Source organism: Macaca thibetana, chromosome 15 (genome assembly GCF_024542745.1).
Source record: "Macaca thibetana thibetana isolate TM-01 chromosome 15, ASM2454274v1, whole genome shotgun sequence".
Taxonomy (NCBI): domain Eukaryota; kingdom Metazoa; phylum Chordata; class Mammalia; order Primates; family Cercopithecidae; genus Macaca; species Macaca thibetana.
In genome coordinates this window covers 74,806,472-74,834,302 of record NC_065592.1, presented here as the reverse complement: position 1 = coordinate 74,834,302, position 27,831 = coordinate 74,806,472, and the positions used below count along the sequence as shown (strand labels likewise).

Genomic DNA, 27,831 nt, shown 5'->3' with positions numbered 1-27,831 from the left:
ATTAAGAAACTGTTCATTGTTTATCTGAAGTTCAAATTTAACTGGGTATCCTTTATTTTATGTGATGTGGCAGTCTTACGGAGGAGGGGCCAACATTTAAAATAAATGGCTTCCCTAGGATAGAGCACTGGGACTGGGGAAAACAGAGGCCGCAGTCAGCTGTGACTTTTTGAAGGAAGGAATGAAGTTGGTTTCTTTCATGCCAATTAAGCAATTACAGACGACCCTGTCAGAAATCTAAACCTGTGACTATCATGGGACTCAAGACCAGGAAAAAAAATAAGTCAAAAAGATTAAGAGCCAGAGAAGCAGTCTTCACACATGCGGCCAGCCAGCGGACGGAGTACTCTCTCATTCAGGAAGGTAAGAGCATTGCCCTCTTGCTATAATCATAGTCCTTTTCTCCCAGAATAGGATTTGGGAAATTCTGGTGAAGTCCTCTGCCTACCCTCATTGCCCCACTGATGTGTGACGTCAACAGAATTTCTCTGCAACGTTTGTCAGTCTCCAACTTCAGAGGGCTCACAAAGTCTCCTCCTGAATCCTCTCTCAGTCCTCTAAGACTACCAAGAAGAAAAGCAATTATTCAGGATGGCAGCTTGCCGGGGAGAAGCAGCCTCCCTGAGGTAGATGTGTTCTCCTGTCACTTAAAGAACCACTTCTTCTGGTCTGAGTAGTAAGAGGCGCGTTTGCTGTTGTTAAACCATTTGCCAAGGTTCTGAGCTTGAGGTATGGTATGTATGAAAACAATTTAATGAAGAATTAAGTTTCCATTCTGTCATTTTGAACACAGGGTTCACTCCTATATTATTCACTTGAGAGGATCAGTGAGTTTGACTTTAATTTCTTTTTTTACAACTGGGAAGGGTAAATTACACATAAAATGTCCCAGTGGAAAGGGGTCATGTGGTGAAATCCCCACTCTTCTCTCCCACCCCTCCCTGCTGTTTTAAACTGGAGCTCATTAATATAATTCTATGGGGATCAGACCTTTGAAATTCCTGAGAACAGTAAGAGAGCAGAAAAATACACAATAACAAGGAAAGGAGCTTCCATTATTGGTTTTTAATGAGCATACTTGAATTACGGCCACTGCAGTTTATGGACAGTTTTTGTTGTTGTTCATTTGTATATGTTCTAGTTAAAAAAAAAAAAATGCTAGCCAAGGGACTTGAATCAGAGAGAAGCAGAAATTGACTTAAGTAGAAAGGGAAACACATTGTTAGATAAAGTCAGGTCCTGGGCTTCCTCAGCTTGTTTTGGGTGGAGTGCCTGGTGACAAGCTGAAGCCCCTGTGTGGGGTGGTTTCCTTTGCTGAAAAGCTGGGCTGGAAGATGCTGTGCTCAGCGTTCAACCTCATGCACCCTCACAAGGCACAGGCAACAGGTGCTCTGGGAAATATACATTATGTATCATAGCCTCTGTCTGTCTGTGGACTGATATCCAATAATAACTTTGGAGAAAAATAACTCCTCTTATTTTATTAGCCACAGCCCTGGGCCAGGGAAGGTGGAGAATCAGTAAAAATGCATTGTTTGTTTGTTTCTCTAGAAGTTTATGGTGCAGAGTCAAATTGAAGGCACATGAAGAACATTTTTTTCACCAAATAATAACTGAGTCTTTTTGCTTTCATTTGTAGTTTCTTCTTTGAACTTTAGTTAGTAGGAGGGGTTAGAAACCTGAGCTATTGTCAAAGCCCTTGATATCAATGAAAGAAGCAGGTGCAAATCTCCTCACAGAGAGAAACCAAAGGGTCCTGACTGTGGATATTGGTCATCTAGTAAGGATGCTGTTGTGGGTCTTTATGAGACGATGAACAGGGTGGCTTTGGATGCATTAATGATGCCCACATGCTTCTTCTGTTAGGTGTCCTGTGCCCTGACCCTACAAGATGCCAAGAGAAGATGCTCACTTCATCTATGGTTACCCCAAGAAGGGGCACGGCCACTCTTACATCACAGCTGAAGAGTAAGTTCAAGACCAGACCCAGCAGGGCTTCCAGTTTGCCATTTGCTGACACAGCCTGCTGACTTCCACCAGCACATGCCTGCTCATAAATCTCCCTAGTGTTTATCTCCCCAGACAGTAACATCCCTGGCAACAAGGGGAGGAGATTCTGTGCTTCTACAAGGGGCTCAGTCAAGCTTCTCTGAGGCCAAATAGGCAGGAAGATGGGAATGGTATAAGGTTGGATCTTGCCATTTTTGGGTGCACTTTGACTATTGGGCCTTATCTGTAGGTTCCCAAGTGGAAAAACATCTGTTCAGAGTCACAATGCCTCTTTCCTCAATCCTTGTTCTGTCTCCTCCACTCAAGCTCCTGAAGGTGGTTTGCAGACAGAATAAAAGTGAGTTGCCAAGGAGCCAGTGAGGATGATGGGCAGGTGCATGTGACTCAGCCCACAGCCAGACTCGAGAGGAAGACTGAAGTCACAGCCTTTGCAGCATAACTTTATCCTAAGGAAAGGTGTTGGATATTATGAGTGAATTAAAAATAACTATTTATATGATTAAGCATTTCTAAATGCTAAGCATTATATACTGGCCTGAGATACTGTTTTTATCTTTGAAAAAACTCACAACCTAGTGGGAGAGTTAGGCATGAGATTAATTTCAGCAAATATAAGTGTGGTGATGAAAACCCAGAGGCTGCAGGGACATACTCTGTACGTGCTGGGAGTGGGAAAGGGACATACTCTGTACATGCTGGGAGTGGGAAAGGGACATACTCTGTACGTGCTGGGAGTGGGAAAGAGACATACTCTGTACGTGCTGGGAGTGGGAAAGGGACATACTCTGTACGTGCTGGGCGGTGGGGGCAGGGGAGGCCCCACCCTCTGTGTGGGACTCCAACAGGACAATACCCTCTTATGTGGTCTGTCCAGAACTCCCTGCGAACCTGCTCTTTCTTTGGAAAGAGCTGTTGAACCATCTTTAACAGTCAACCGCAGGGACCAGCAAGATGTAAGACCCAACAAAGGTACTGAGGAAGAATTCGGCATTTCCTCAGAAGACCCTGGTATAGGATCCTCTAATATCCCTGGCCAGTTGGAGTTGAGGGCAGCGGTATCTTCTCAGAAAATGTCCTGAGAGCAAAAATATACTCTTTAAGGGGGGGGAGCCCATTGGCCATGGTATTAGTTAATCGTTTCAGCTTCCGTATAATCACTCAACAGACTCTTCTTTAAAATAAAGTTTTATGTCTCGTGTAAAAATTCAAGAGTAAAGAGTTCAAGGCCTGTTCCTTTTCTTCTTGCTGGTTACTCCCCTGGGATGTCGCTTTTGTCTCCATGGCTGAAGATGTTGTGCCATCACTTCCACATCTTGCCAACAGAAAGCAGGAGGTGAAGGACAGGCTAGGACCATTCCTTTCAAGGGACACACGTCACTTCTGCTTATTGCTCCACCCCCGCCCACCCCCTCCCCCGTGGCACCTGTGGGTATCATTCTTGCTGTGTTGTAAATGAAGAAAGGTTTAGAGAAATTAGGAAATGTGTGGCCAGACATGGTGGCACTGGGATTTAAATCCAGGTCTGCTTGCCCCCAGAGTCCATGCTCTTAAGTGTTATGCTGCAGGCCAGCAGAGGCAAATATTTGCACAATCCCATCCAACAAGAGGCTAGGGCAGAGGTCAGTATCTCTCAGTGTGAAGCTGGAGGCTGATGCTTGTCAGCTCAGTAGGCTGAAAGCGGAGTTGTCCTTTGCCATGTAGGGCCATCACGCCCAGCTGGGGAACCTCATAGCCAGGTGTACCCACAACCTGAACAAGGTAACTTTCAGGTTCTAGTCAGGAAGAAACCAACTAGGTGGTTCAACATACAGACTTTAATATAAGAAGCTGGTTAAACAGGCATGGGACTGAGACTGAGGAGGCAAAGAAGGCACAGGGGTAACCAAGGCTGTACCCACAGAATGCTGCTTCTACCCCTATGTCTAGGGGAACAAAGGGAAGGGTGAGGCCATCAGGACCTAGAATTGGGAGGAGGGAACCCACAGAAATGGGACCCAGATCTCTAAGGAGAGATTTCTGTTTGGCTGGTTCTGGTGTCTCCGGAGCTTAGAAGTGAGGGGCATGAATCAAATACTCATGCCTCTGAGGTGGGAGCACTGGTCAGCCAGTGCTCTGCTGGGGAGGGGCATAATGAAGCTGGCTCTGAGAATGCCAGAAAACGAGCTGGTGCTTGGCATGTACAGACAATGTCAGCATTGCTGGGGTGATGATGACGGGAGCAGGAAGCACACTGGAAGGAGCTGCTCCTTCCTGACCTCCTAGGTTTGCAGGCCCTCTCTAGAGTACTCCAATGGGAGCCAGTGGGCAAAGGAGAAGTGGCATTTGCAGAGTCCAGTTCCAGCATCAGAGAGCAGAGCATAGAAAGGTGGGTTTGGAGTTGAGGGACAATGTCTTAATAAAGGGCAAAGGGGGTTATGACCATTATCATGTGAAGGAATCCCTTGACTGAAGGCACAAGTTTTCTGTGTCTTGCAACTTGAATGATGTGCATAAGCAGGGTCAGGTGGGTTATCTGACATTTTCCTTGAGAACAGGAGGGAACCTCTGGATTCCAGCACAAAAGAAAAATACCCACTCAACCCATATGTGTGGGAGCCATCCCTCTATAAAGAGAAAGTAATTCCTTTTGACATTTTGCTGTCTGTAGAAGGGTCAGATAGCCAAAGCTTCCAGCACATTGAAACACTTAACTTCAGACTGTGAGTGAAGGAACCCCTGAATACATGGAACATCATGATCTTGTGCAGGTACTGAAGGAGATCCGTCCAGAAAATAAGTAACTGCATACGGCACCAATGTCAAAACTCATTCCTCTCATGAAAAGTCCCTGCCCCCGTTGCTGTTTGTTTAAATAGGTGGGATGGAGGTAGGGGAATGGGGCCATCTTCTTTTTTAAATTTTTTTGCATAAAATCAGGATCCTGCACAACAGGGCCAACTTCATTAAAGCAATGCATCCCTAAGATATGAGACTATTTATCCTTCTCACAATTGTGCCAGCAGGTGGAATGAGGAAGAATGATGCAAATTAAGTTCCCACATCCAGCCAGGAAGGACTACATATCTGCTTTGAGTATTATCAATCTCTTTGAAACCTCAGTGGAGAGCAGTTCTCACAGTTGAGTGGACACAAGTCATCCATGGAACTTGTTAAAATGCAGATTCCTAGGTGCTGCCACCTAAGAGGCTGATTGGGTAGGCCAGGGGTGGAGTCCTATGATCTGCACCTCAGCGTGCATCTCAGGTGATTCTGCTGCAGGTGACATTTGGAAGACACTCTGAGGAGCCCTGCCAAACTGGGCAGTGGGTTCTTCCAATGTGTGTGGCATACCCTGGTGCTTTTCGCTGTCAGTCACTTGGGCATGTTGTGAGCACCATGTGACGATGCATAAAGTGCTGGAACAGAGCTCTGTCTGTGTCAAGATGTTCAAGCGGATGCCACAGGGTGAAATGAGAGCACAGGCATGTTGGGAGTTGAATCAGCTGCCTTCAGTCATGAGAACACACTTGTGACAGCTTCAATTCAGGAAAGAGTGACTCTGCAGGAAAAGCACTGGCCTGGGAGACCTGGATCTGGCCCAAATTCTGGTGCTCACTTGCTAAGTTTCCAGTGCCAGTTGCTGTGAATGTTGGTTCTGCCACTTACTGGTTGTGCAGCCCTGGGCATTTGACCAGCATAACATCAGTTATAAAATGAACACCATTCCTACCTCAGAGGACTGTGGTTAGGATGAAATAAAAGCATATATGTGGGGCTGTCTAGCCCAGTGCCTGGCACAAATTGGTGCTCAATGAATGGTAGTCACTATGGTGATGGTAATGTTGAGAATCTTCATAGGTCTCAGCTTCCTGATCTATAAAGTGGGTGGACTGACCTACATAAGTCAGAGTTTCCATCTAGCACTGTCATCCCATGGTTCTCTCCATCCCGTTTGCAGACGGACAGGATAAGCTTGATGTCTCCTCAGCCTTGAGACAGAAGTTGTCCAGTAGATGGTACTGAGCAAAAGTCTCTCCAGGAGAAGCCTTAAACTTTGCTTCTCCTGTAGCTGCTCAGTCTCTTATAAGTCACTCAGCTCAGCAGAAACTTTCTTAGTGAGTTGACAACCACAGATAACAGAGTCAGTTCTGTCGATTTTGATCATGCTGTGATCAAGTAGATGTTAGCTAACTGAAGATGCTTGCCAGGAGTGAACAGCTCCAGGCCCTGTTTTCAGGGTCTCTGTGGTAACTGTAATGCTTCCCAGGGGTCACTGAACACAGGGCCCAAGAGGCTGGTGTAGACCCCCAGATTGGCACCCTGCTGCTTAGACAAGATCCTTCTCAATAAGTAATGCTACGGCTTTGCTGTAGGTTCAGCCCAGACACTTCTCCCTAGGGCTGCAAGGAGCAAAGCGGGGAGTTTAGGGAAGGGAGGGCACGAACATAATTGAGACGGATTCAGGTTCAGATCCAAGCTCTGTTTTGTGCTAGCTCTGTATGATCACCAGTGAGTCATGTATCCTCGGCCTTTTATTTCCTCATCTGTGAAAATAGGGGATGATAAATGGTGTCTACCCTCCAGTGTTGATGTGAGAATTGAATAAGCTAATGAATGTTTAGTACAGCACCTGGCTTTTAGTAGATGAGTCAGTGTTCATTTCTATTTTCTTTTTGTGGGCTGAATTAGAGAAAATGTTCTAAAACAGCCTGATGAGAAGAAAAGATAATTTAGCCCCACTAAATACACTGTCCACATAAAGACCAGTTACTATGGCTCTTCTTGTACCTGGAACTTGGGTGCCTGGGCCATGTCAATTAGCAGTGCTCCTGTGGGCACACACTTGAGAGGCTCCTAGATAAAGACCTGCACTAGATCCAGGTGCTGGAGGCCTGGTGGGGTGCCCAGTGTGGGAGGTGGGAAACTACCTGGACACTGGGAGATGCTGCTCTGGGAATCAAAGCCCACATGAAGAGAAAGATTGATTTATGCTTCATCATAATGTAGAACAATGTTTCAATGACAAAGCGGATTTGTCTATCTCTTGGGCCAGGGCCGCTGGGATTGGCATCCTGACAGTGATCCTGGGAATCTTACTGCTCATCGGCTGTTGGTATTGTAGAAGACGAAATGGATACAGAGCCTTGATGGTTGGTATAGTTCCCACAGCTGAAATCCCTCCAGGTCCAGGGCCCTCTTTCCAGTTCTTTCCTCTGAGTCTCTGCAGAGTCAGATAATTGCCTCTTTACAACCTCTAGCTCTGATTCCACCTTCTGATGCCTCTTTTGCTACATTGTACTTTGGCAACTCTTCCTTTGCTTCTGCTCAGGCATGAACCCCAACCAGGAACTTGCCCTGTGCCTTAGTCTGTGACTATAACAGAATACCAGAGACTGTAATTTATAAATAAATGAAATTCATTTGGTTTACAGTTGTGGAGGCTGGGAACTCCAAGATCTAGGGGCCACACCTGGTGAGGCCTTCCTGCTGTGTCACATCATAGTGGAAGGCATCACATGGGCAAGAGAGTGACAGCAAGAGGGAGCTGAACTCATTTTTTTTTTTTGAAACAGGAAATCTTGGGATGGAACACAGTGGTGATCATGAGTCACTGTAGCCTTGACCTCCTGGGCTCAAGCCATCCTCCTGTCTCAGCCTTCAGAGCAGCTGGGACCACAGGCATGTGCCACCACACCCGGCTAATTAAAAAAACTTTTTTTTTTTTTTTTTGTAGAGACGAGGTCCCACTATGTTGCCCAGGCTGGTCTCAAACTCCTGGGCTAAAGGGATCTTCCTGCCTCGGCCTCCCAAAATGTTGAGACTACAAGTGTGAAACACTCCACACACGGCCCAAACTCACTTTTATAACAAACCTACTTTTGCAATAACAAACACACTCCTGCAATAACATTAATCCATTCATGAGGACAGAGTCCTCATGACTTAATCACCTCTTAAAAGTCCTACCTCTCACCATTGTTGCACTGGGGATTAAATTTCCAATACATGAATTTTGGGGGACACATTCAAACTATAGCGCCTGTCTTTTTGGTTCTACTCACAGCAAACTTGGGTACCTGGATGTTGTGTACAGCTAAGCACTGACGGTTTATAGGGCACAGGGGAAGGGGGTTGAGGTTCCCTTATAGCAAACAGGAGTATTCTTACACACCTAAGGTTTTATCACTTCTGAGAATTCTTGCTGGTTCTGTTACTCCACTTTGTGACCTGGTCTTCCTACCTTGCTTCTTTACCCCTTTCCTCACTGGTTACCTGTGAATTCCAAATTCTTCTGACTCTACACTAAGCATCCCAGGATATCATCAGTGCAATGAGGAAACCATCCTCCCTGCATCAGCACAAAAGGTCACTGTGTGTTTTTTAACAGGCTGCATCCTTCTTAGATGGCCAAAGGTTTTAATAGTATTTTCTTTCTTTTTTACCCAAATATGCAGGAAGCGAACACAATTACACAATCCAGTCTTCTGGTACCAGTATCCTCCATGAATGGGGAACATCAACTGAGTTTATAAGCTATAAAAACTACAGATTTCAGCAATCTTGCTTCAAAGCTAGGTAGCACTTTAGCACTTCAACACCCAAAAGCATTCTCCATAGATCTCAATCTCTCTCTCTCTCTCGTTATTACAGATCTGAGAGCTTTTTCAGGTTGATGCAAAATGGAAAAAAATTATCTTTACAAAAGATGTTGGAAAGTCCCATTCCTCATTCAGCAAGCACTTCATTTAGAGGAAAAGGTCCTGTGAAAGAGAGGAGGGTTGGTGTGGGGTAGGGATTGAAGCTTGGCAAGCTGATGAGAAGGAGAAGGTGAGAGATGCAACTCTGGATTCTTTCCCTCTTTGCCAAGAAACTTGGGCAGTCTCATGTCTCCTGTTCCCCAATGTCTGTCTTTCCAGAGCATAAATACAAATACAAACCATAAAAGGCAGGGCAAGTTTGGGGGCTGACACACCCACCGAGCATAGCCCTCTAGTGTGCTGACATTTAGAGGGAAGGAGGAGGAGGAGTTGATGAATCTGAACAAGACTCCAATATTGGAGGAAATACTTGAGGAAAGCCTTGGGTTAGAAAGTTAGGTATAGAATTCCTGCTCATATGGCTGTCCACAACAGGTTAGTAGGGGAGGACTTTAATCTCTGCCATATAATTCCATTTGTAACTCTAGCATGGGGTTATGACATTGCCTTGTAATTGGCTATTTACTGTTTGCCTCTTCTACCCTTCCACTTTCCCCATGTATGAACCAGAACAGAGAATATTTCTTACTCATCTTCATATCTCCAACGCCCAGCACAGTGCCTGGCACATAGTAGTCACTTAATTGTGTGGCATTAGGACTTGGTCCCATTGTCTGCCATTGAGTTGCTTGGAGACTAGAATGCAACTTCTCCAAGACTCACTAGCTCTATCGTACACCCGCACACTTTGGAAATCTGTGATGTAACACAATGTATATCCATTTTTATTTAATACATATTTTCTTCTATATTTTGATTTCATTATATATTTGTATATCAAAAACATGTTTAGTCTTTCAAGAACTAAAGCTATACAAACTCAGTATATTGGTACTCATTTCCTAACTAACTATAATTATTAGCTTGATCCTACTGAACACAAATACAATAATTTTTCTTTTCTGCTTCAATGCTCTCATCTTAAACTCATTCAACTGAAAAATAACAGAGAGTCTTAATGTCATGTGCTCAGACACTGTGAACATTTTGCTTGGTAAGTTTCAAATTCAAACTCTTTGCCTCCATTCCTCCAGGATTAGATCAGTGGTTTGTAGTTTCTGAGACTTTTTGAGAGGGAAACGTGTTTAATTTCTTGGTTTATTTAATTTCCATATTTATTTTTAAAATTAATATTAAAATCTTATTTTGAGATTTTCATATATCTAGAAAAGCCAGTTTGGAGATCAGAAGTCTAAGTTTAGGCAAAATTATGTAAAATAGTATATTAAGTATTGCATTTAATTACATAATTACCTCCCTTTCTGTCTTCAGTGATTCTATTTTCATTTTAAAGTAAAGGGCTATAAATGACATTAAATATAAGCTTTGGGCATGTGAATTACTTCATCTTTAACAATCTTCATTAAGCTTGAAATGTCTACTTTTCAATTTCCATTTGACCACAGAATAGTAGAGAGGCTGGCTGGAATTTAGATCTCTTAAAATTTCTCCTTTGGTTAACAATTCCCCTGAGCCCTGGAAAACATCTTTTGAAAGGAAAGGCTGCTTTTTGTAGCAACCTGTTTCTGCAAGAGGAAGTGGGAAATGATTTGTAATAAACTGGACAGTGGTTTTTATATTAAGCAGTTTTACATCTTCACTTGGAAGTTCAAGACAAAATACTTTTGATTCTTGGAGAATTTCATAGCCCTTGCTCTCAGCTCAGTTTACACTCATGTGTCAAGGCACTGTGTTTCTCAATGCATGGTCAGTGGTCACCTGCACTGGAATACTTTGGGGTCCTTGCTAAAAGGCAGATTCTGGGATCATCTCTGGTGGTGGGATTCGGGAATCCGTATTTTAAAATGTACACCCAGTTTTAATGTAAATACAGAAAACTGGCAGTGAACTGGTAGAGTGGATCATACTCTTATCCTATGGTCAGTGAGAGGCTTTAAAAAAAAGAAAAAGAAAAATTGACAAGGGCAGTTTTATTTTTTTTCTTCCCAATCAGTACACCTATTAAATCCTTTTCCAGTTTATTGCATTAGTTAGGACTTCCAGTATGATGTTGAAAAGGTGTGGTGAGACAGGACATCCTTGCCTTGTTCCTGATCTTAGCAGAAAAGCTTCAAGTATGATGTTAACTGTTAATTTTTTATACCTAGATATTCTTCAGCAAACTTGGGTAAGTTTCCCTCTATCCCTAATTTATTGAGAGTTTTAAATTATGAATGGGTGTTTGATTTTTCAAATGCTTTTTCTACATCTATTGATACAATCTTGCGAATTTCTTCTTTAGTCTATTGATGCATCAGAATAATTCATTTCTCTCTTCTTCTTCTTTTTTTTCTTTTTTTTGACATGGGGTCTCATTCTGTCCCCTAGGCTGGAGTGCAGTGGTGTAATCTCAGCTTACTGCAACCTTCACCTCCCAGGCTCAGGTGATCCTCCCATCCCAAACTTCCAAGTAGCCGGGACCACAGGTGCAAGCCACCACCGCCTGGCTAAATTTTTTTGTATTTTCTGTAGAGATGGGGTTTCACCATATTGCCCAGGCTGGTCTCGAACTTCTGAGCACAAGCGATCCACCTGCCTCGGCCTCCCAAAGTGCTGGGATTACAGGCGTGAGCCACCACACCTGGCCTGATTTCTCAATATTGAACCAGGTTTACATACCTGGGATAAATCCCACTTTGTCATGGTGTGTAATTCCTTTTATACATTTTTAGTTTAACTTGATAATATTTTGTTGAGATTTTTTGCATCTATATTCATGAGAGATATTGAGCTGTAGTTTTCTTGTTTTGCAATATCTGTCTGGTATTAGGGTAATGCTGGCCTCATAGCAATGAGTTACAAATTATTCCCTTTGCTTCAATCTTGTGAAAGAGGTTATAGAGGACTGGTATAATTTCTTTCTTAAATGTTTGGTGGAACTCACCACTGAACTCATCTGGGTCTGGTGCTTTCTGTTTTAGAAAGTTATTATTGATCAGTTTTTATAATAGATATAAATCTCTTCAGATGGTCTAGTTCTTGTGTGGATTTTGACAGATTGTGTCTTTCAAAGAACTGTTACATTCACCTACGTTTTCAGATTTGTGAGCATAGTTGTTCATAGTATTTCTTGCTTATCCTTTTAATGTCCATTACTATTTCTGATAATAGCAGTTTGTGCCTTCTTTTTTCTTCTTAGCGTGGCTAAAGGCTTATCAATTTTATTGATCTTTTCCCAGAATCGGCATTTGGTTTCATTGATTTACTCTACTGACTTTCTTTTTTTTCTAGAGACAGGGTCTCATTCTGTCACCCAGACTGGAGTACAGTGGCAAAATCATAGCTCACTGTTACCTTGAACTCCTGGGCTCACGCAATCCTCCTGGCTCAGCCTCCTGAGTAGCTAGGACTACAGCTAGCTACCGTAGTAGCTAGGACTATAGCATGTGCCACCACATCTGACTAATTTTCTTTTTTTTTTTTTTAATTTGTAGAGACAGAGTCTCACTATGTTGCTCTGGTTGGTCTCAAACTCCTGGCCTCAAGCAGTCCTCCTGCCTTGTCCTCCTGCCTTGTCCTCCCAAAGTGCTGGCATTATAGGCATGAGTCATTGTGCTCTGCTGATTTCTTGTTTCCAATTTCATGGATTTCTTCTCTAATTTTTATTTTTCTGCTTACTTTGGATTTAATTTGCTGTCCTCTTTATTTTCTTAAGGTGAAAGCTTAGATTGATTTTAGATCTTTCTCATTCTCTAATATACACATTCAATGTTATATATTTCCCTTTAAATACTGCTTGCACTGCCAAGCAGTATCCCACAAATTCTGACATCATATTTTAATTTCATTTAATTCAAAATATATTTAAATTTCTCCTGAGATTTCTCCTTTGACCCATGTGTTATATATAAGTGTGTTGTTTAATCTCCAAGTGTTTGGGAATTTTTCAGTTATCTTTCTGTATTGATTTCTACTTTAATTCTATTATAGTCTAAGTGCAAACATTGTATAATTTCTATTCTTTTAAATTTGTTAAGATGTGTTGTGTGGCCCAGAATTTGGTTTATCCTGGTGAATGTTCTGAGCTTGAAAAGAAAGTGTATTCTGTTGTCATTGGATGAAGTAGCCTATAGATGTCTATTATATCTAATCGAAGATTTTGTTGAGTTCCACTTTTATACATTGCTAGATTTGATTTGCTAATATTTTGTTCAGATTTTTTTGCATCTATATTTATGAGAGATAATGAATTGTAGTTTTCTTTTCTTGTAATATCTTTGTTTTTGATGTTAGGGTAATGCTAGCCTCACACAATGAGTTAGTCCTTACTGATTTTTAACCTGCTGGCTTTGTCTATTTCTGATAGAGAGATGTTGAAGCCTCCAACTATAACTCCAACTTCATAGTGGATGCAACTACTTTTTCTTGCAGTTCTATCAGTTTTTATTTCATGTATTTTGATGCTGTGTTCTTAGGTACATGCATGTTAAGTGTTGTTATGTCTTCTTGGATAATGAACACCTTTATCATTATGTAATATCCCTCTTTATTCCTGATGACTTTCCTTGAAATCTTCTCCTTCTGAAACTAATATAGGAACTCCTACTTTCTTTTCATTAGTGTTAGCATGGTATATCTTTCTCTATGCACTTACTTTTTTTTTTTTTTTGAGACAGAGTCTCGCTCTGTCACCTAGACTGGAATGCAGTGGTGTGATCTCGGCTCACTGCAACCTCCACTTCCTGGGTTCAAGTGATTCTCATGCCTCAGCCTCCCAAGTAGCTGGGATTACAGGTGTGCGCCACCATGCCTGGCTAATTTTTGTATTTTTAGTAGAGATGGGGTTTCACCGTGTTGGCCAGGCTGGTCTCGAACTCCTGAGCTCAGGCCATCCGCCTGCCTCAGCCTCCCAAAGTGCTTGAGATTACAGGCGTGAGCCACCATGCCCAGTCCAGTTATACTTCTTTTGTTTTTTTTTTTGAGACAGAGTCTCGCTCTGTTGCCCAGGCTGGAGTGCAGTGGCGCGATCTTGGCTCACTGCAAGCTCCGCCTCCTGGGTTTACGCCATTCTCCTGACTCAGCCTCCTGAGTAACTGGGACTACCGGTACCTGCCATCACGCCTGGCTAATTATTTATATTTTTAATAGAGACGGGGTTTCACTGTGTTAGCCAGGATGGTCTCAATCTCCTGACCTCGTGATCCGCCCGTCTCGGCCTCCCAAAGTGCTGGGATTACAGGCATGAGCCATCATGCCCCGCCTTACACTTCTTTTTTACTTTTTTTCAGTGGTTTCCCTAGAGTTTGCAACAAACATTTACAACTAATTCAAGCCCACTTTCAAATAACACTATACCATTTCATAGGCATTATGAGCATCTTAAAATAAAATAATCCTAATTCCTTCCTCCTGTAAACTAAAAACAAAACCTACATCCTCCAACCAACTGAATGGACCCCCTCTTGGCCAAGGGGACCCCAGGGAAACCTGAAAAACTGAGTCTTGGCCATGATGGGAAGGGAGATGAGAGATGCCTCATTATACACCCTCCCTTTTAGAGTTTTAGGTACAACTGACTAGCATTAATTTTAAAATAGAGATTATAGGACTGACAGAATTAACTCTTTGTGGCAATATCAAATTAGGAACAAGACAATGCAAGGAAAGGGTTAAATCACGCCCTTCAAACCATAAAATGTTGTTTTTTAAAAAAATTAACCCTGTATAATGTGGTTTACTTTCCAAATTGACTCTGGTATAGCATCACGTGACAGACTGCAGACTCCCTTATCTTAAGCATTCCTTTATACTGACTTCAAGTCTTAAGACAGAGCTGAACTTTCAACCAACTGCCAACTAAAGAATCCCTAAAACTCACCTGTGACTTGTAAGCCTCTGCTTTGAGATGTCCTGCCTTTTCAGGCTGACCCAAAATATACCTTCTGTGTATTGATTTATGATTTTTACCTACAATTCCTGCCTTCCTGAAATGTATAAAACCAAATCATAACCCAACCACCTCAGGCACACTTTCTCAGGACCTCTTGAGACTGTTCTCCTGGCCATGGTCATTCATATTGGCACATAATAAACCTCTTTAAAGTATTTTGCAGTTTTTTTCTTTCTGTTAACATTCCTTTCCCTTGTATCATTGCTGTTATTCATTTCAAGTGTATATAAGCATACACAATTAAATACACTGTAGCTATTATTCATTTTTGAACAAACTATTATCTGTTAAATCAACTAAGATGAGTATGTTGGGTACAGTGGTGCATGCCTGTAGTCTCAGCTACTCAGAGGCTTAGGCAGGAGGATTGCTTGAGTTTAGGAGTTTAAGACCAGCCTGGGCAGCTTAGCAAGATCATGTCTCCTAAAAAAAAAAAAAAAAAAAAAAAAAAAAGAGAGAAAGAAAGAAAAAGGAAGTTTTGGGAGGCTGAGGCAGGAGAATTGCTTGAACCCAGGAGGCAGAGGTTGCAGTGAGCTGAGATCACGCCATTACACTCCAGCCTGGGCAACAGAGTGAGACGCTGTCTCAAAAAAAAAAAAAGTTTTTATTTTACCTTCACTTATTCATTCTTGGATGTTCTTCCTTTATGTAGATACAAGGTTCTGACCTATGTTATTTTCTTTTTCTCTAAAGAACTTCAAATGTTTCTTGCAAGGCAGGTCTACTGGCAACGAATTCCCTCAATTTTTGTTTGACAAAGTCTTTATTTCTGCTTCACTACTGATGGATAATTTCATAAGAGTGTTCCTTTTGTAGATTCAGTCTTCTTATCCTTCCCTTCAGAAATATTCTTTGACCACCTATTGGGTCCCAGGCACTGCACTAGAGCTTTACCTCTAGTTAATTCCCACAACAATTTTGAGAGGTAGGTGGGTATTATCTTCCTAGATGCAAACTCAGAATTCAGAGAGGCAAAGTGATGAGACTGAAGGCACACAGCAAGTAAGTGGCAGAACCTAGATTAAAACTCATTCTTAAAACTTTGGCTTCCCTTCTCTTTTCTAAAATGGATTCAGTTACTTCTTCTTCCCACTCACCTTTATCAATTTACATTTCAGGATAAAAGTCTTCATGTTGGCACTCAATGCGCCTTAACAAGAAGATGCCCACAAGAAGGGTTTGATCATCAGGACAGCAAACTGTCTCTTCAAGAGAAAAATTGTGAACCTGTGGTAGGTTGAGGTCCTTCATAAGGGTATTTTCATGAATGGCTGTTTTTAACTCAAGTGAATACAATGATTTCGATTTAAAAAGCAAGAACAATGTGAATGTACTCGTTGCCACTGAACTATATATACCTAAAAATGGTTAAAATGGCAACTTTTTTGTGTATTTTATGAGAATAAAAAATAAATAATAATAAAAACAAAAAACAAGGGAAGCACAGGGATTTTCTTAAATTGTGTTGTCACATACCCAGAGTTTCCAGGGTCAATAATGAGAGCCCTACATGTAAGATCCAAAGGAAGAACTTAGTCCTGGATACAATATTCTTTTATGTTTTTAGTCATACTTGCCTTTTTAATGGATGTAGATATATGCAGAGGGGAGGGATAAAGTACCTATTATTTATTGTATAGAGCTGTGCTGTCTGATGGCTTAGCCACTAGTCACGTGGTGCAACTGAACACTTATAGGAGTTTAAAATAAGATGTATTATAATACATACCATATTTCAAAGATATTAGTATGTGGAAAAGAAGATAAATGGTTCATTAATTATTTTTATATTGATTCATTTTGAAATAAATATTCTGATAATATTAGGTTAAATAAAACATTTTAAGATTAATTTTACATGTTTCTTTTTTTAAATGTAGCTACTAGAAATTTTAAAATTACATATGGCCGGACATGGTGGCTCACACCTGTAATCCCAGCACTTTGGGAGGCCGAGGTGGGTGGATCACCTGATCTCAGGAGTTCAAGACCAGCCTGGCAAACATGGTGAAATCCTGTCTCTACTAAAAATACAAAAATTAGCCAAGCGTGGTGGTGCACACCTGTAATCCTAGCTACTCTGGAGGCTGAGGCAGGAGAATCACTTGAACTCAGGAGGTGGAGGTTGCAGTGAACCGAGATAGTGCCACTGCACTACAGCCTGGGCAACAAGAGTGAAACTCCATCTCAAAAATAAATTAATAAAATAAAATTACGTACCATATTTCTATTGGACAGCACTAGTACATATACAACACAGTATAATGGTTGAGAGCACTGACTCTGGAGCCAGATTACTGTGTTTGATTCTTACCTCAACAACTTACTAGTTGTGTGACAATGGGCAAGCGAGTTAACCTCTCTGTGCTCTGGTTTCCCATTCTGTAACATGAAAACAATAAAAACACTCCCAGAATTGTTGTGAGCATTAAATGAAGCCCTGACACATTTATTCTGGATACAATATCCTCTTGTTTTATATTTGGTAGTGTCAATGTGCCTTTAGACACAATTACAAGGATCTCTGTGGTAAAGATGCAATGTATATAGTGTCGGTAAATAGCATTCAATGATTTGTTTGTTAGGGCTTGAGATTTTTACTGTCATGGAAAATCCAGGTATAGCTAAGCTTTTGAGATTTTGGGAACCCCTTAACCCTATTTTTCTCTACTCTTGCCCCCAACAATCAGCATATAAACTTGTGAAATTTAACAATTACTTCACTGGGCAGAAATTATATGTGAACACTTAGAAATTTCAGTCCACAGGGAAACTATAAATATGTTAACTATTTTAACTTAACCCTTTCCTAGAAACATATACACTGTTACCAAGACCAAATTCTCCCTTTCTTGTTCTCACAGGTTCCCAATGCTCCACCTGCTTATGAGAAACTCTCTGCAGAACAGTCACCACCACCTTATTCACCTTAAGAGCCAGCAAGACACCTGAGACATGCTGAAATTATTTCTCTCACACTTTTGCTTGAATTTAATATAGACATTTAATGTTCTCCTTTGGAATGGTGTAGGAAAAATGCACGCCATCTCTAATGATAAGTCAGTGTTAAATTTTTAGTAGGTCAGCTAGCAGTACTAATCATGTGAGGAAACAATGAGAAATATTAAATTGGGAAAACTCCATCAATAAATGTTGCAATGCATGATACTATCTGTGCCAGAGGTAATGTTAGTAAATCCATGGTGTTATTTTCTGAGAGATAGAATTCAAGTGGGTATTCCTGGGCCATCCCATTTCTCTTTACTTGAAATTTGGCTAACAACAAACTAGTCAGGTTTTGAAACCTTGACCAACATGAACTGTACACAGAATTGTTCCAGGTGAGTCTTTACTATGGGGTGCTCACAAAGGATACTTCTATAGGTTTAAGACAAAGAGCTGACTGGCCTATTTATCTGATCAAGAACATGTCAGCAATGTCTCTTTGTGCTCTAAAATTCTATTACACTATAATAATATATTGTAAAGATCCTACAGCTTTCTTTTTTTTTTGCGTAGTGGGAGGGAGTTTTGCTCTTGTTGCCCAGGCTGGAGTGCAATGGCGCGATCTTGGCTCACCGTAACCTCCGCCTCCCAGGTTCAAGCAATTCTCCTGTCTTAGCCTCCCGAGTAGATGGGATTACAGGCATGCGCCACCATGCCCGGCTAATTTTGTATTTTAAGTAGAGATGGGGTTTCTGCATGTTGGTCAGGCTGGTCTCAAACTCCTGACCTCAGGTGATCCGCCCACCTCAGCCTCCCAAAGTGCAGGGATTACAGACATGAGCCACCACACCTGGCCAGACCCTATATCATAGGTAAGACATATAATGCAGTCTAATTACATTTCACTTCAAGGCTCAATGCTATCCTAACTAATGACAAGCATTTTCTATTAAACCAGAAATTGGTAGAAGGATTTAAATAAGTAAAAGCTACTATGTACTGCCTTAAATGTACCTATGGCAATTTAGCTCTCTTGGGTTCCCAAATCCCTCTCACGAGAATGTGCAGAAGAAATCATAAAGGATCAGATATTCTGGAATGGTGTCATTATTTGCATAGCAACATTGCAATTTGTTTTCCTTTGGCCACATCAACATATCACCTACACTATTATTTATCTAATATTTATCTTTCAGGCAGCTCGTTTAAACTTTGTTTTGGCTTTAATTTCTATTGCCATACTAAGTGGAAAACCAGTATCATTTTCCATAGTAGAGGATAAGTATAAAAATGAAGATAATGAAAGTAATTTTTTTTTAAATTATACTTTAAGTTCTAGGGTACATGTGCACAACGTGCAGGTTTGTTACATATGTATACATGTGCCATGTTGGTGTGCTGCACCCATTAACTTTTGTATAAGGAGTAAGCAAAGGATCCAGTTTCAGCTTTCTACTTATGGCTAGCCAATTTTCCCAGCACCATTTATTAAATAGGGAATCCTTTCCCCATTTCTTGTTTTTGACAGGTTTGTCAAAGATCAGATGGCTGTAGATGTGTGGTATTATTTCTGAGGGCTCTGTTCCATTCCATTGGTCTATATCTCTGTTTTGGTACCAGTACAATGCTGTTTTGGTTACTGTAGCCTTGTAGTATAGTTTGAAGTCAGGTAGCCTGATGCCTCCAGCTTTGTTCTTTTGGCTTAGGATTGTCTTGGCAATGCGGGGTCTTTTTTGGTTCCATATGAACTTTAAAGCAGTTTTTTTCCAATTATGTGAAGAAAGTCATTGGTAGCTAAATGGGGATGGCATTGAATCTATAAATTACCTTGGGCAGTATGGCCATTTTCACAATATTGATTCTTCCTATCCATGAGCATGGTATATTCTTCCATTTGTTTGTGTCCTCTTTTATTTCACTGAGCAGTGGTTTGTAGTTCTCCTTGAAGAGGTCCTTTACATCCCTTGTAAGTTGGATTCCTAAGTATTATATTCTCTTTGAAGCTATTGTGAATGGGAGTTCAGTCACGATTTGGCTCTCTGTTTGTCTGTTACTGGTGTATAAGAATGCTTGTGATTTTTGCACATTGATTTTGTATCCTGAGACTTTGCTGAAGTTGCTTATCAGCTTAAGGAGATTTTGGGCTGAGACGATGAGGTTTTCTAAATATACATTCATGTCATCTGCAAACAGGGACAATTTGACTTCTTCTTTTCCTAACTGAATACCCTTTATTTCTCTCTCTTGCCTGATTGCCCTAGCCAGAACTTCCAATACTATGTTGAATAGGAGTGGTGAGAGAGGGCATCCCTGTCTTGTGCCACTTTTCAAAGGGAATGCTTCCAGTTTTTGCCCATTCAGTATGATATTGGCTGTGGGTTTGTCGTAAATAGCTTTTATTATGTTGAGATACGTTCCATCAATACCGAATTTATTGAGAGTGCTTAGCATGAAGGGCTGTTGAATTTTGTCAAAGGCCTTTTCTGCATCTATTGAGATAATCATGTGCTTTTGTCTTTGGTTCTGTTTATATGCTGGATGATGTTTATTGATTTGCATATGTTGAACCAGCCTTGCATCCCAGGGATGAAGCCCACTTGATCATGGTGGATAAGCTTTTTGATGTGCTGCTTGATTTGGTTTGCCAGTATTTTATAGAGGATTTTTTGCATCGATGTTCATCAGGGATATTGGTCTAAAATTCTCTTTTTTTGTTGTATCTCTGTCAGGCTTTGGTATCAGGATGATGTTGGCCTCATAAAATGAGTTAGGGAGGATTCCCTCTTTTTCTATTGATTGAAATAGTTTCAGAAGGAATGGTACCAACTCCTCCTTGTACCTCTGGTAGAATTCGGCTGTGAATCTGTCTAGTCCTGGACTTCTTTTGGTTGGTAGGCTATTAATTATTGCCTCAATTTCAAAGCCTGCTATTGGTCTATTCAGGGATTCAGCTTCTTCCTGGTTTAGTCTTGGGAGAGTGTAAGTGTCCAGGAAATTATCCATTTCTTCTAGGTTTTCTAGTTTATTTGCATAGAGGTGTTTATAGTATTCTCTGATGGTAGTTTGTATTTCTGTGGGGTCAGTGGTGATATCCCCTTTATCATTTTGTATTGCATCTATTTGATTCTTCTCTCTTTTCTTCTTTATTAATATTGCTAGCAGTCTATCAATTTTGTTGATCTTTTCAAAAAAACAGTTCCTGGATTCATTGATTTTTTGGAGGGTTTTTTGTGTCTCTATCTCCTTCAGTTCTGCTCTGATCTTAGTTATTTCTTGCCTTCTACTAGCTTTTGAATGTGTTTGCTCTTGCTTCTCTAGTTCTTTTAATTGTGATGTTAGAGTGTCAATTTTAGATATTTCCTGCTTTCTCTTGTGGGCATTTAGTGCTATAAATTTCCCTCTACACACTGCTTTAAATGTGTCCCAGAGATTCTGGTATGTTGTATCTTTGTTCTCATTGGTTTCAAAGAACATCTTTATTTCTGCCTTCATTTCGTTATGTACCCAGTAGTCATTCAGGAGCAGGTTGTTCAGTTTCCATGTAGTTGAGTGGTTTTGATTGAGTTTCTTAGTCCTGAGTTCTAGTTTGATTTCACTGTGGTCTGAGAGACAGTTTGTTATAATTTCTGTTCTTGTACATTTGCTGAGGAGTGCTTTACTTCCAACTATGTGATCAATTTTGGAATAAGTGCGATGTGGTGCTGAGAAGAATGTATATTCTGTTGATTTGGGGTGGAGAGTTCTGTAGATGTCTATTAGGTCCGCTTGGTGCAGAGTTGAGTTCAATTCTTGGATATCCTTGTTAACTTTCTGTCTCGTTGATCTAATGTTGACAGTGGGGTGTTAAAGTCTCCCATTATTATTGTATAGGAGTCTAAGTCTCTTTGTAAGTCTCTAAGGACTTGCTTTATGAATCTGGGTGCTCCTGTATTGGGTGCATATATATTTAGGATAGTTAGCTCTTCCTGATGAATTGATCCGTTTACCATTATGTAATGGCCTTCTTTGTTTTTTTTGATCTTTGATGGTTTAAAGTCTGTTTTATCAGAGATTAGAATTGCAACCCCTGCTTTTTTTTGTTTTCCATTTGCTTGGTAGATCTTCCTCCATCTCTTTATTTTGAGCCTATGTGTGTCTCTGCATGTGAGATGGGTCTCCTGAATACAGCAAACTGATGGGTCTTAACTCTTTATCCAATTTGCCAGTCTGTGTCTTTTAATTGGACCATTTAGTCCATTTACATTTAAGGTTAATATTGTTACTTGTGAACTGGATCCTGTCATCATGATATTAGCTCATTATTTTGCTTGTTAGTTGATGCAGTTTCTTCCTAGCATCGATGGACTTTACATTTTGACATGTTTTTGCAATGGCTGGTACCTGTTTTTCCTTTCCATGTTTAGTGCTTCCTTCAGGATCTCTTGTAGGGCAGGCCTGGTGGTGACAAAATCTCTAAACATTTGCTTGTCTGTAAAGGATTTTATTTCTCCTTCACTTATGAAGCTTAGTTTGGCTGGATATGAAATTCTGGGTTGAAAATTCTTTTCTTTAAGAATGTTGAATATTGGCCCCCACTCTCTTCTGGCTTGGAGAGTTTCTGCCAAGAGATCTCCTGTTAGTCTGATGGGCTTCCCTTTGTGTGTAACCTGACCTTTCTCTCTGGCTGCCCTTAACATTTTTTCCTTCCTTTTCAACTTTGGTGAATCTGACAATTATGTGTCTTGGAGTTGCTCTTCTCGAGGAGTATCTTTGTGGCATTCTCTGTATTTCCTGAATTTGAACATTGGCCTGCCTTACTAGGTTGGGGAAGTTCTACTGGATGATATCCTGCAGAGTGTTTTCCACTTGGTTCCATTTTCCCCGTCACTTTCAGGCACTCCAATCAGACACAGATTTGGTCTTTTCACATAATCCCATATTTCTTGGAGGGTTTGTTCATTTCTTTTTACTCTTTTTTCTCTACACTTCTCTTCTTGCTTCATTTCATTCATTTGATCTTCAATCACTGATACTCTTTCTTCCAGTTGATCGAGTCGGTTACTGAAACTTGTGCATTTGTCATGTAGTTCTCATGTTATGGTATTCATTTCTATCAGTTCTTTTAAGGTCTTCTCTGCATTGATTATTCTAGTTATCCATTCATCCATTCTTTCTTCAAGGTTTTTAGTTTCTTTGCGCTGGTTACATAGTTCCTCTTTCAGCTCTGAGAAGTTTGATCAACCGAAGCCTTCTTCTCTCAACTCGTCAAAGTCATTCTCTGTCCAGCTTTGTTCCGTTGCTGGTGATGAGCTGTGTTCCTTTGGAGGGGAAGATGTGCTCTGATTTTTTGAATTTCCAGCTTTTCTGCACTGCTTTTTCCCTATCTTTGTGGTTTTATCTGCCTTTGGTCTTTGATGATGGTGATGTACTGATGGGGTTTTGGTGTGGGTGTCTGAGATGGCCAAATAGGAACAGCTCCAGCCTCCAGTTCCCAGTGTCAGTGACACAGAAGATGGGTGAATTCTGCATTTTCAACTGAGGTACCAGATTCATCTCACTGGGGCGTGTCGGACAGTTGGTGCTGGTCTGCGGGTGCAGCCCGACCAGTGAGAGCTGAAGCAGGGTGAGGCATCGCCTCACCTGGAAAGCGCAAGGGGGAAGGGAATTCCTTTTCCTAGCCAAAGGAAATTGAGACACACAACACGTGGAAAATCAGGTAACTCCCACCCTAATACTGCGCTTTACCAAGGGTCTTAGCAAACGGCACACCAGAAGATTATATCCCACACCTGGCCCAGAGGGTCCCACGCCCACGGAGCCTCCCTCATTGCTAGCACAGCAGTCTGAGATCTAACTGCAAGGTGGCAGCAAGGCTGGGGGAGGGGCGCCCGCCATTGCTGAGGCTTAAGTAGGTAAACAAAGCCGCCAGGAAGCTTGAATTGGGTGGAGCCCACCACTCAAGGAGGCTGGCCTGCCTCTATAGACTCCTCCTCTGGGGACAGGGCATAGCTAAACAAAAAGCAGCAGAAACCTCGGGAGAGGTAAATGCCCCTGTCTGACAGCTTTGAAGAGAGCAGTGGATCTCCCAGCACAGAGGTTGAGATCTGAGAACGGACAGAAAGTAATTTTTTTTAACCTAAGAAAATACTAACGGTCACAGAAGGCTATGAACCTGAGACCTGCTCTCTTTGTCAAACAGAGATTAACAAGGATCAGAGAAAAGATAAAGGCTGTCTTTGACATACTCAGAAGGCTTACAAGAGTTTTAAAGAAATTACTTTCTCACTATATGATTCATTGTTATTTAGCGGTGAGTCAGTAAACCACCTAAAAATCATCTTGTGTCATCAGAAACACTAGTGTAACATAACTGTATCATTTTCTACTAAAGACAAAATTTCACCAAAGGGGAAAAAGAAAACACAGGATAAAGAGACATATTACACACATCGAAAAAAACAACATTTAACAAAATACTAAAATATTTCCCCACTCTTCTGATACTGTCAAGTCTTAACACTTAAAGTAAGGCTTCCACCTCTCCCACTTCAAACAAATAAATGAATTCTAAACAAAGGAAACTTCATCAGGCATTTGGGTACCTCCTCCCCTCACCACGAGGTCTCTGTTGAATCTCAATCCTATACACTGAGGAGCCTGTGGCTTGAACCCTACATCCCTCCAAAACCCCCAGACTGTCACTCACTGAGGGTGCTCTCATTTCTCTGTGGAAAAGACTTTCTTCACAGAGTTCCTCGGACAGTCTCCCAGGTGATGGACACAGAGACTTGGGCTGAGTCTGCCAGAAAGAAATTAGAAAAGTGAGATATTTTTGAAAGGAATAGAAGGTGCCAGATTCAGAAAGACTTACTCCCCACTTCACAGAGGCACCCACACCTCTGAAGATGACTCCTTGGATTGGAAACCAATTGCAGGGCAACCCTGGGAGCCATGTGTTAAGGATGGAAGGTCACATGATGCAAGAAGCCTGGGTTATTACATTATCACTGAGAGCTCCTTGCATATTCTGGTTATTAATCCCTTGTCAGATGGGTAGTTTGCCGCTATTTTCTCCCATTCTGTGGGTTGTCTCTTCACTTTGTTGATTGTTTCCTTTGCTGTGCAGAAGCTTCTTAACTTGATGTGAACCTATTTATTCATTTTGGCTTTGGATGCCTGTGCTTTGTAGGGTATTAATCAAGAAATCTTTGCCCACTCCAATGTCCTAGAGAGTTTCTCCAATGTTTTCTTTCAGCAGTTTCATAATTTGAAGTCTTAGATTTAAGTCTTTAATCCATTTTTACTTGATTTTTCTATACGGTAAGAGATAGGGGTCTTGTTTCATTCTTCTGCATATAGGTATCCAGTTTTTCCAGCACCATTTTTTTAAGAGACTGTCCTTTTCCCAATGTATGTTCTTGGCACCTTTGTTGAAATGAGCTCACTGTAATATATGGATTTGTTTCTGAGTTCTCTATTGTGTTTCATTGGTCTATGTGTCTTTTTCTTTTTCTTTTTTTTTTTAATGCCAGTACCATGAGGTTTTGGTTACTGTAACTTTGTAGTATAATTTGAAGTCACATGATGTGATCTTTCCAGTTTTGTTCTTTTTGCTTAGGTTGGCAATTCTAGGTCTTTTTTTTTTTTTTTTTTTTTTTTTTTTTTTTTTTTTTTTTTTTTTTTTGAGACTGTCTCTCTCTGTTGCCCAGGCAGAGTGCAGTGGCACATTCTCAACTCACTGCAACCTCCACCTCCCAGGTTCAAGCTATTCTTGTGCCTCAGCCTCCCAAGTAACTGGGCTTACAGGTGTGTGCCCCCATGCCCAGCTAACTTTTGTATTTTTAGTAGAGATGGGGTTTCACTATGTTGGCCAGGCCGGTCTTGAACTCCTGACCTCAAGTGATCTGCCTACCTCAGCTTCCCAAAATGCTGGGATTACAGGCGTGAGCCACCATGCCCAGCTTCTAGGTCCTTTTGTGGGCTATTCTTTTGGCTATTCTGGGTCTTTGTGATTCTATATAAATTTTGGGATTATTTTTCTATTTCTATGAAGAATGTCATTGTTACTTTGATAGGGATTGCATTGAATCTGCAGATTGCTTTGGGTAGCATGGACGTTTTAACAATAATTGAGTCTTCCAATCCGTAAACAATGGATATCTTTCTGTTTTTCTGTGTTCTCTTTGATTTCTGTCTTCAATGTTTTAGTTTTCATTGTAGAGATCTTTCACTTCTTAATTCCTAGGTATTTTATTTTACTTGTAGCTATTGTAAATGGGATTACTTTCTTGATTTCTTTTTCATGTTGTTCCCTGTTGGCATACAGAAATGATACTGATTTTTTTTTTATGTTGATTTTGTACCCTGCAACTTTAATGAATTTATCAGTTTGAATAGTTTTTTCATGGAGTCTTTAGGTTTTTCTAAATGTAACATTGTATCATCAGCAAACAAGAATAATTTGGTCTTCTTTCTTCCTAATTTGAATACCCTTTCTGTCTCTTGTCTGATTGGCTTAGGTAGGACTTCTACCATGTCATCAGTGAAGGAGACTCTACCCCTTCTAAGAACACTTGGATTATATGGAGGGGGAAACCAGCCTTGAAGAAAATTCATGAAATATTAAGACAGAGACCCTTCAGTATTCTCTAACAGCCTAGACTGACTTAACACAAATGAGGAGAGGAGCCTTCAGGGAAGGGAGATCCTCGTGACCTTTGCAGATAGATAGGATGAGGCTTCCCTGTTGCTGAAGGAAACCTGAACTCAGGAAAATGAATCTCACCCATAAACATGGTACAGGAGTCCTCTACTGCAGCGTGCCCTTCCTTTTTGCCCTGACATACCTGTGGGCTGAGAATGGGTAATGGCATGGCACTGCTTTGATCCCCTAAGCTTCCTGCAGGCCAGGGTAGGGACTAGAGTGACCAGAGCTCATGGCTGGTCTTCTTTGGCTGCAATAAGCATTTTCCACTTGCTCAAATTCATTGTACAAATAATAGTACTTTATTTGCATGGTGAGCAAAGTTAGAGAGCACTGTTTTAATAGAACCTGGGGTTCCCCTTCCTGTCCAGCCCTCAGTGGTGGTGACTGATGCTTAAGACAAGGCTTAAGTCTCTATGCATTTTCCTGTGAGATTCTGATATGGTCTCTCTGATTGTTTTTATAGTAAACAGCAGGCATACTTTAAGGAGGAAAAAAGAGCTAGTCAAAAGATTTTCTGCCCAGGTTAAAGTCAGTGAAAATTTAGACTGATTATACAAATCAGTGAAGCCTTCAAGTTATCTCTGGTGAAGACCAGTCCTCTGAAGTTAAAATGTTAAGTTTAGCATTTAGTAAATATCTGGACAGGTTTACTTGTCACTTGAGAATATTGTAGGCCTTCTCAAAAAAAGAACAGAAGGGAGTCTCTAAACTTTCATTTCATGGTTCAACAGTTACTTGACGATGCATCGAAATCCCTCAATCTCAAGTAACCAGTGCCAAAAACATCTTCAAAGTGTCTCAGAAGAACTTTCAGAAGGAAATAATGGATCGTTTGGATGAAAACACTCATTTTTAGGAAAATCTAAAAGCGCTATCCCAAGAAGCTATGAAATGGAATACAAAGTGTGAGAAACGAAGGAAAAAAATGCTTGACAACTTGAAAACATAAAGAAGTTGTAAATGATAAAGAGAGCCCTTTAAAATTGAAGGTGATATACTTGCCTGTCTTCTTTAGCAAAAATTACATGGGTGATGGCAACTTGAAATCAGACAAAGACAAATCAGAAAATTGAGAACTTCTAGGCTGTAAATCAAAAAACAATTTGAAGAAATACACTGATGCTATTAAATGTTTCCTTAAAAAGGCTTGAAGAAGAAAAACAAGGACTATTAAAAAGAAAATCAAATGAATCACTTACAGTTCAAAGAAATGGTCTCTCATCTGAATAAGCATCTTTGTAGTCTGAAAATGTAGCTCATATGAAAACATCAGCTGTGTAACATCAGAAGCATGACGCCCACAGGAAGATGGCCTCGAGAAAGTCTTGGAAAGAAGCACTTTCTACTATCAAAACTTGATCATTTCCCAAGAGAAAAAATGTTCAAGAAAGTTGGATGGCAGCTTGGAACACTAACAGAAAGCTCACTGAGCTAAGAAAAGAAAATGATCACAACAGATAAAGTTGACTAAAGCAGTTTAAATTTCAGGTTTTCCCAAGTGGTTCCTGCTGTTCCATGTGCAGGCGATCCCATGTATCATGTCTGCAAGGAAGGGAGAGGTT

The 27,831-nt window shown here is 40.9% G+C and overlaps 2 protein-coding genes across 6 annotated transcripts in view; one reads left to right on the top strand and one right to left on the bottom strand.

The window, feature by feature from the left end:
- Positions 1 to 27,831, bottom strand: part of KIAA2026 (KIAA2026 ortholog) — a 133,971-nt gene that overhangs the window by 14,015 nt on the left and 92,125 nt on the right. The window contains exons 10-11 of one of the 5 annotated variants that reach the window (XR_007719885.1): positions 27,469 to 27,811; positions 24,269 to 24,361 (exon numbers count right to left, since the gene is read on the bottom strand). The exons of 1 other annotated variant lie outside the window; for it this stretch is intronic. Coding sequence is in view for 1 of the 4 variants with exons in the window: in XM_050761684.1 (XP_050617641.1) it covers positions 27,747 to 27,811 (65 nt within the window). In the remaining 3 variants the exon portion in view is untranslated. Of the gene's footprint in view, positions 1 to 3,809; positions 27,812 to 27,831 lie in introns of those variants that run through there. 3 more of the 5 variants (XR_007719884.1, XM_050761684.1, XM_050761687.1) reach the window with 3 other exon arrangements.
- Positions 311 to 17,805, top strand: MLANA (melan-A). Its single transcript, XM_050761713.1, has 5 exons — positions 311 to 363; positions 1,867 to 1,968; positions 7,043 to 7,139; positions 15,756 to 15,869; positions 17,502 to 17,805. The coding sequence occupies exons 2-5, from the start codon at positions 1,892 to 1,894 to the stop codon at positions 17,568 to 17,570; spliced, it is 357 nt and encodes a 118-aa protein (XP_050617670.1). The 5' UTR covers positions 311 to 363; positions 1,867 to 1,891; the 3' UTR covers positions 17,571 to 17,805.